Source organism: Miniopterus natalensis, chromosome 21, assembly GCF_054644295.1.
Source record: "Miniopterus natalensis isolate mMinNat1 chromosome 21, mMinNat1.hap1, whole genome shotgun sequence".
Taxonomy (NCBI): domain Eukaryota; kingdom Metazoa; phylum Chordata; class Mammalia; order Chiroptera; family Miniopteridae; genus Miniopterus; species Miniopterus natalensis.
The window spans coordinates 8,427,899-8,437,226 of record NC_142101.1 but is presented as its reverse complement, the minus strand read 5'-3'; the positions used below and the strand labels follow the sequence as shown (position 1 = coordinate 8,437,226).

General features: G+C 47.4%; 1 protein-coding gene across 1 annotated transcript; it reads right to left on the bottom strand.

Moving 5' to 3' along the window:
* Positions 1–5,979: 5,979 nt before the first annotated feature.
* Positions 5,980–7,651, bottom strand: LOC148090745 (DPEP2 neighbor protein-like). The gene is made up of 4 exons (XM_087829051.1): positions 7,585–7,651; positions 6,428–6,564; positions 6,133–6,292; positions 5,980–6,074 (listed from the first exon to the last, which is right to left on the bottom strand). Exons 1-4 carry the CDS (start codon positions 7,649–7,651, stop codon positions 5,980–5,982), a joined length of 459 nt encoding a protein of 152 aa, XP_087685177.1.
* Between the last annotated feature and the right edge of the window lie 1,677 nt (positions 7,652–9,328).

Sequence of the window (9,328 nt, the reverse complement as noted above, 5' to 3'; positions counted from 1 at the left end):
GGTTACATGTCCGCACCGCGTTTTCTCCACTCACTCCCCTGTCGGCGGACGTCCGGCCTGCTGCCTCCTCTGAGCTATTGTGAATCGTGCGGGTACAGACCTGGGGGGACAGGCTTCTCAGAGTCTCCGCTTTCCGTCCCTTGGGGTAGATCCCAGAGGTGGGGTTGCGGGATCACAGGGCAGCTCTACTCTTAGCGTTTTGAGGAGCTGCCACGCTGTTTCCCACAGCGGCTGCGCCGTTTCACGTCCCCGCCCGCAACGCAGAAAGTTCCAGGCTCCCCGCGGCTCGGCCAACGCGCACTTTCTACCTTTTTCGTAGCCGTCACCCTAGCGGACGCTGGGGGGTGTCGTTGTGGTTTGGACTTGCACCTCCTGGATGGTTATTGATGCTGAGCATCTTTTCACGTGCTTGCTAGCGATCTGTATATCTTCTTTGGAGAAAAGTAGGTTCAAGTCATTGATACAGATTTTTAAATCAGGTTACGTGTCTTTTTTGTTGTTGGGTTGTAGGAGTTCTTATTCATTCGGATTTTAACCCCGTATCAGACACATGATTTGTTAAGTGTTTTCTCCTGTTTTCACTCTAATGACTGTATCCTTTGATGTGCAGAAGCTTTTAATTTTGGTTTAATCCAATTTACTATTTTTACTTTTGTATCCTACGTTTCTGGTGTCATATCGAAGAAATCAATGTCAAATACCTTGAGGTATTTTTGAAGATAAAATGAGATATGTGTGAAAGTCCTCGTAAATTATGAAGTAGTATAAAAATAGTAGCAGTTACCTAAGTACTCGAGTACTCAACATGCAGCCAAAATTCAAAAATTTTGTAATTTTTGTAATTCAAAAATTCATGTAATTCAAAAATTACCAAAAAATTGTTAATCAAGATAGGAGATTAAAAATATATTTAATTAATTTTTCTCCCTAAACCTTACCGAAGGAACAATAAAAGGATGTGAAAACCTTATTGAGGCATAATTTAAATATAATCAATTTAAATATAATCACTCATTTTATAAAGTTTAATTTTTCAAAAGTTTGTACATTGTTGAAACCATCTTTGCAGTAAAAATATTGACTCTTCCTATCACTCAGAACGTTCCCTTATGCCTCCTGACAGGAATCCGCTAATAACTCCGTTCCCAGGAAACCACTGATCTGCCTCTGTCACTCTATGTTAGTTTTGCATTTTTTAGAATGTCATGTAAGAACAATCCTGTGCCTTTTCTTTTCAGCTTTATTGAGGCATAACTGATGTGCACCAAACTTCACATATTTAAAATTACAATTTGATGAGTTTTGACATATGAATATACTCATGAAACCATCACCACAATCTAAGAAATGAACATATCCATCACCCTCCAAAGTTTCCCTAGGCGTCTTTTCAATGCATCCTCCTGCTCTGTGTTGTGTTTGTCCAAATTTTAATTTGGTATCTTTTTTCTTTGTTTTCTACTTGAAGGGCTTCCTTTTACATTTCAGGTAGCACAGGTCTACTGAGAAAGAATTCTTGCGGGTTTGGTTATCTGAAAAAGTCCTTATTTCACCTGCAAGTTTTAAAGATTTTTCTTTTCTGAGTAGAGGAATTCCACGTGACAATTTATGCTTCTTAATCCCCTCACCTTTTCCACCAGCTCCCCAGCCCCTCCCATCTGGCAGCCACCAGTTAGTTCTCTACATCTGTGAGTCTGTTTATTTTGTTTGTTCCTTTATTTTATTTTTTAGATTCCACATATAAGTAAAATCATACGGCATTTGTTTTTCTCTGACTTATTCCACTTAGCACAATACCTTCTAGGTCTGTTTGCAGCATGGATCTGTTGCAAACAGTAAGATTTCCTTCCTTTTTATGGCCGAGTAGTATTCCACTGTATACATGTACCACAGCTTTTTTAACCCACTCAGCTGTTGATAGGTACTTAGGCTGCTTCCATATCTTGGCTATTGTAAATAACACTGCAGTGAACATAGGGGGTGCCTATATCTTTTCGAATTAGTGTTTTGGATTTCCTCAGATAAATTCCCAGAAGTAGAATTGCGGGGTCATAAGGTAGTTCTATTTTAATTTTTTTTTGAGGAAATTCCATACTGTTTCCCACAGTGGCTGCACCGATCTGCATTCCCACCAACAGTGCACGAGGGTTTCCTTCTCTCCACACCCTCGCCAGCACTTGTTTGTTGATTTGTTGATGGGGAGCCATTCTGACGGGTGTGAGCCGATATCTCATTGTGGTTTTAATTTGCATTTTTCTGACTAATGACGTTGAACATCTTTTCATATGTCTATTACTCACTGTTTCTACTTTTTAAATTTTATTTTTCAATTACAGTTTACAGTCAATATTATTTTGTATTTGTTTCAGGTGTACAACATAGTGGTTAGACAATCATATGCTTTACAAAGCATTCTCCCCAGCATTCTAAGTATCCACCTGGCACCCTACGTAGTTATTACAATATTATTGACCACTTTTCCTGTGTTGCATTTTACATCCCCATAACTATTTTGTAGCTACCAATTTGTAGTTCTTAATCACCTCCCCAAATAACAATGAACCACCAAGAAATAAAGATTAAAACAAAGGAAAAAACCAAAAGGTAGCAGAAAATTAAAACTCACTAGAAATACTCGAAGATAGACTTGCAGAAATATCACAGAAGGTAGACAAAAGAGAGATGGAAAATGCAAATTCTGGATTAAAAGGGCCCATCAAGTACCCATCACAATGAATGGAAGTAAACACTCAACCCAGAGTATTAATGTGAAATTTCAAAATACCAGAGACAGACAGAAGATTCTAGACACTTTCAGGCCGGGAGGAGAGAACCTGGGCACATTCAAAAGGGTGGGAATCAGAATGACTCAGACTCAACAGCAGCACCAGACGCTACAAGGAGGTGAAACACTTTCAAACTTTGGAGGAAAATTATTTCAGCCAGGAATTCTGTATTAGCCAAGCAATCAGCCAAGCACGAAGATGAAAAGAGATATATTTAGTATATTATATAAAGGGAAGCCTAAGACAACTGTGGGCAGGAGAGGAATAACTGCTCTTTCCCACTTTTCTCAGGTGCCACCAACCTCGTCACTGGCTTGGGTTTTCAGTTCTGCAGGATCTGGCCATGTTCTAGATGCCTCTCTCGGCAGGTAGACTTACTACTCCAGTGGGGTTCTCCCTGTCTTGCCCACTGACTGAGCAAGGAGAGCCCCACGGAAGTCCAGAGGTGAGGTTCTTTAGATTCTGCAGCCCCCCGACTCAGGGCGCAGAGCTGCCCCCAGTCCAGGGCAGGCCTCTGGTCTGCATGCCTCGGGGCGTGGGGTAGGACTGCTCAGCCACCGTGGCTGCCTCCCGCCTGAAACCTCTCCTACCCTGGCCTGCCTGTCACCCTGGAGACAAAGGGGCTCACCTCCCCCTCTCTCAAAACCTCTACTGTCATAGGGCACCACCCTGCCCCACAATTATTTGTTTTCCTGTTTGTCTCCATCCCGTCGGAATCCCCAGCACCCGGTAGCCAAGGCCAGTGGTTACCAGAGCCTAAAAGGGAAACAGCCATTCCTTCGTTCATTCGCTCAGCCCTATTACCTACTGTTCTGGTTACTGGGAATGACAGCTGGCAAACTGAACAATGTCATTGGACTTACATTCCAGGGGAGGGGAAAATACAATCCGAAATAAATGACACGGCACTGGGCAGATGCCCACATGCCCTGGGATATTCTCAGCTCTGTGTTCTTTATTTTATTGATGACAGAGGGGTGCGGGGGAGGGAGAGAGATGTGAGAGAGAAACATCGATAGGTTATCTCCTGCATATGCCCCGACCGGGGACCGAACCAGCAACCTAGGTATGTGCCCTGACAGGAACGGAACCTGCCACCTTTTGGTGTGCGGGACAGCACTCCAACCAGCTGAGCCGCCCGGCCAGGCTCAGCTCTGTGGTCCTTTTGCTTGTTTCAGAAAGATCAGCCATAAACCATCACTGTTGTCTCTCCCTGAAATAGTTTAGGACCTTCCAACAAGGAACCTGAATGGGTGGATTTCAGTACAAACAACATTTATTGGTGCCTGTGAGCCAACGATTGAATATAGAAAGATGGGTATGAATTGTCCTTACTCTAAGGAATGTATTTTCTGTTTCTAGGAAACAGTCATAAAACATAACATTTTAATAAAATATGGAAAGCATTGTCCTTGATAGAAATCAAGGCACAGAGGGGTGTAGAAGACATTTAGGGAAGACTTTCTCTGCCCACCCTTGTCAGGACACTGCTCAGCTCAGCATCCAGGCAGGAAGGCTGGATGTCACAGCAAGGACCAGCCAGGCAGGTGCCAGGCGCTCATCCCCAGGGCTGGGCAGTGGGGTGGTCACCGCAGGAGGAGGCATGAGCTGTCTTCTGTGGGTTGCCTGAGGCTCCTCTAACCCAGGTTAGGGAAACTTCTTAAGTGATCAGGACCTACCCTGGACCTGAGAGCGTGTGTCGGGGAAGGAGCAACAGCCTAGGTATGTGCCCCCGAGGACAGTGTGCTGGCCACAGGGTGGGTGACTTCAGCCCGGCCAGAGGGCCACCTGCTGCTGAGTGCCCCTTCTCCTCGGCTCCTGGGGCAGGTGTTCCTGGGACATAGGCCCAAATCCTGTGGTCTTTCTTGTCTGATGACAAGGACCGACTGTCCCCTTAATGGCTGGGACATTGCACTGCTAACAGCCAGCACCTCACCACCATGGCGCTCAGCAGTCAGTGACCTCTCCATCGTCTCCATCAGACCACTTCACTGCACTGCTGTCCCACGACTTCACTGCCCCGTGACTCCCGTCACACTTAGGAAAAGGCCCACCTCCCCACCTGGTTCGCAAGGCTCCCCCAGTCTGGCCCACACCCATTTCTCCCAAAAGATCTTCATTCCTTTCCGTCATCCAACACACTGGCCTTTCTGCTGGCCCTGGAGGGCGTCTCATGCCTGCCTCAGGGCCTTTGCATTTGCCATGTCGCCCTCCAGGAACACTCTTGCTCCAGCTCCTCACAGGACCCATCACTCACATCTCCAGTGAAAACTCACCTCCTCCGAGAAGCCTTCCCTGACCACCTTGTGTAACCCAGGCCCCCTCATCACTAGATCTTCTTATATTTACTTTTCTTTATAGCAACTCTCATCTGAAATTATATAGTTGACTTGTCTCTTCCTTTTGGTTGGGATGCTTTGAGGGGAGGGCCTTTAATCACCTCAGTCACCAAAATACCCAAGGGACAAGCTCAGGTGTTCAATATTTGTTGAGTCAATCAATAGATGGAGGGGTGGATTCATAGATGAAAACAGCATTTTCTCAGTCCTGTGTACATGGACACGCACGCACGCATACTCATACACATTCCCACGCACGCACGCCCCACAGGGAAGGACTCATTGATTTCAGCCTGAGTCCTGACCCAGTTTGCACAGGTGTCCTTGCAGGAGCCACACAGAAGCTGAACCCAAGGGACCTTTCCAGAGGCAGGTTTCACAGGACCAGGTACCCACGTGGGAATATGCTTTAAAGGAACAGGAGGGTTGGGGCCTCACATTGGACAACTGGATTTCAAATCAGACACTGGCTTTTATAGCAACTTATTTTATTATCAGGAAGGGACCCCACTGAGGACGGATGGGCTGGGAATAAATGCACTGAGCCCTGGGGGAGGGGTTGCTGCCCACACTCTCCAGGGAGCAGGACTTTCTCAGTCTCCCTGCTCTGCTCCTGGGACCCCAGACGGAAGGCTCCCTGGGTACCACAGATGGCTTCTTGCAGTGTCAAGATGACTCCCAGTTTGTGCTGGTGGCCACCAGCAGTGCAGGGCAGGAGCCCATCTGGTGGACGGGGTGGGCCCCCGCTAAGGCCACTCTGCACCCTCTCTCTGCCCCTGGCTCTGCTGGGCTCACCGAGGGCTGACTTTTCCTTCTGCCCGGCCGGCTTCAGCCCCGGGAAGCCCAGAGCAGCCTCACTCGAAACCAGTTTCTGAGGCTTCTCCCCCGCCGCTCTCCAGCGTGGAAGGTGGCTCAGGTTGCAATGGCCGGGGGTGGGCAGCCAGGGGCACTGCAGGAAGAGGCGTCCTAGGTTGTTAAACGCCTGTCCTCTCTGCAGAGCCCCTCACCAGCCAGCTTCTGTGGGGCCAGCCTTTGGCCACCAGGCTCCAGTCGTCGGATTTTGGGGCTGGAGCAGCCAAGGTCTTCATTCCACTCTTTCCCGGGATGCCGTCTCTTGAGACCTCGTCTGGGGACCGTCTTCTCTGCCTCCACCTTTGCAGGGGTCAGCTTCTGGCCACCATGCTTCACCCACCCAATCTGGGGGTTGGAGCAGCCGAGGTCTTTGTTCCACCATCCCTCAGGGTGACATCTCTTAGCTCCTCCTCTGGGGACTGGCTTCTCTGCCTGCTTTGCCGCAGTGGCCAAGGGAGCATCCCCATAGGACCGGTAGCCTCCGACCAGGCAGTAGGTCTCCCCATGCCAGCCCACCTGGGTGTCGCCACAGCACCGGAAGGGCACGTGGTAGTGACCAGGTGTAGGAGGAAATCTGGGAGCCACAGCTGCCAGGAAGAAAACCAGGACTGATCAGTCCCCTGTGCTGCACACGTCCTGCCAGGACGTCCCCTCTCATGTCTCCCCCAGACCTTGCTGAAGCTTCTGATCTGCTTGGGTCCAAAACATAGCCTTGGCCCATCCCTTCTGAGTCCCCTAGGGAAGGGGTGCTGTTGTGAAAGCAATTCTGTGGGGCCCAGGGCAGCAGCAGGAGGCCGGAAAACCTTCCCCATCCCCAGAGAGAGCAGAACCCGAAAGTAATTGCAGTCAGGATCCCCTCCCCCTCCCCCACCACGGCCTGTCTCTTCTGAGGCTTTAAGGAAATGCCCTCCAAGTTTTGGGAAAATTAATTTAATATAAATCAGAGTCAGACCCCTCCCACCTTGACAACTCCTCTCAGGCCCGATTCATGCTGATTTTTTCAGCCTCACTGAACTCTAGATCCCTGGTATTTTTATCTAGATCTGAAAAAGGCCAAACACTGAGGCAGTGACCAGGAGGTTCAGAGCCAGATTCTGGGACCAAGTCTGGGCTCACATCAACCCAGCCTTCTGGGGCTCCATTTCCTCAGCCCCCAGTCTCAGAAGCACATCATCACTCCCCTTGGCTCCCTGGATTGGGGCCACCCTCCCCCCGGCTCTCAGCAGCTCAGTCTAGGATGTGTCCCAGGGGACCCATGTGGATTCTACATGAAAGCGCAGTGAAGGTGCAGGGTTCGAAGGGGGCGTTCATGAGCGGCCTTCAACAATTCCTCCTCAAACTTCCCCACTGATCTTTGCCAACAAAACTGCGCTTGACTTTGGCGAAGAGGCCAAGCCGTAAAGGGTCTGGATGGAAGTATCTGTAGCCCAAGGGGGAATTTACATCGATGAAGATGAGACCTGTCTCTGGGGGGCCCCAGGCCACTGGTATTCTTACAGCTAGGGCAGTTCTCTGGTGTGATGGACAAGCCCAAGAGGATCGTGTGGCCACCAGGTGAGGTGGTGTGGACACCGACCCTCCTGCACACATGCCCAGCCTCAGCCTACCTGCTGTGCTGCCCTCCCAGGGGACAGACGTCAAGTCACAATACATGTACAGGATCTGGTCAATCATCATCTCTCTCTCTCAACCAGACAGACCAGTATCTGATGGAGAGCTGGCAGAAAACCGGTAGAAAATCAGAACACCACGTTTCCTTGGTTACCTGGCATGGAAACTGTGAGGTCATCACTACCCACTGAGGTCACATACGGAACCTTGGGCTTGAGGCCCCGAGGTTTTGTGGAGAGCAGGCTGGGGGCAGAGAGGCACTCTGCCTGGGCCCTCAACACCCGGGCCTCCCCACCCATGCTCTAGTCAGGCGGCCACTCTGCGGAGCACGCCCGTGGGCTGGCTCAGCACTGGGGACCACAGGGAGACAGGGGACACTCCATTCTGGGATTAGTGTGAGAGTATTCTTTTAAAAAATTTTTCATGCCTGTTGACACACCAAGTTTGTCATATATTAAAGTCTCATTTGAAACAAAAACCTATTTCTGGACCATTTGCTTCTGCCTAACAGATCTATTTGCTTATCGCTACGCCAATACAATATTGATTGGAGTATGATAACTTTGGACTATGCTCGGATCGTTAGAAAAAGAAGCCCTCATGTTTTTCTTCCAAGTTTCTCCCAGTTACTCTCAGTTATCTATTCTCCCAAATGAACATTAAAATAATTTTATCCAATTTTCATGGTGAAGGAAATTCTGTCAACAATTCAATTGAAATTACATTAATTTTACACAGCAATTTGGGGGGAATTAATTTTTACGATAAGTCTTCCCATCATCTTATATCGTTCAAACACATTGTAAGGTTTTCTTTCTATAGATACCGCACTTTGACCATGGTGTTTATTTTTATGAATTTTATTCTGAGAGTGTTTTCACTACTATGAACAGCAATTTTTATCATTTCTCTGTAAGGAAAGCAGCCTAGGGAAAAGCTGTTGATTTTTGTAGATCCACCTTATATTTAATTACTTTGCTATATTTCTTTCCTAGATTAAAAAAAAATTATGGCCTGGCAGGTGTGGCTCAGCAGTTGAGCATCGACCTAAGATCCAGGAGATGGTGGTTTGATTCCCAGGTCAGGGCACATACCCAGGTTTCAGGCTTGATCCCCAGCAGGAGGCGTGCAGGAGGCAGCCGATCAATACTCTCATCAGTGATGTTTCTCTCTCTCTCTCCCTCTTCCTTCCTCTCCCTGAAATCAATATATATATATATTTTTAAAATTATGTCATCAGCAAGAAAAAATTTTACTTATGCCAATTATTTTATTTTCTTTGCCTAATTGTATTTGTTAAAACCTCCAAGACACTGTCCAAGAAAAAGAGCAGGGCCTGCCTGGTTTCTGATGGTAATTGAAGCGGTCTTACTGACTGGCTGCTTAGAATGCTGTTGGCTAATGAACGTGTCAACAGCCTGTAGCAGATTTAAGTTGATTTTTATTCTTTTCTTGGTTAGAAATCGTGGGAAATGGCTGCTGAACTTTATTAAGTGCCTTTTCAACTTCCATGAGTATGACCACACGAATTTTCTCTATTTATCTGATGTTGCAATCAGTTTTCTATGTAGATTTCCTGATATCTGGATCGCCCCTGAATTTCTAGAATAAAACTTACTTAGTGGCAGTGTCTTTCTTTTCACACTTTGCTGTATTTTGTTTGCTCATATTGTATTAGAATGAGATTAGGCTATGGTTTTTCCTTCTGTGCTATATCAGGTTTTTGTATGAATCGTATAA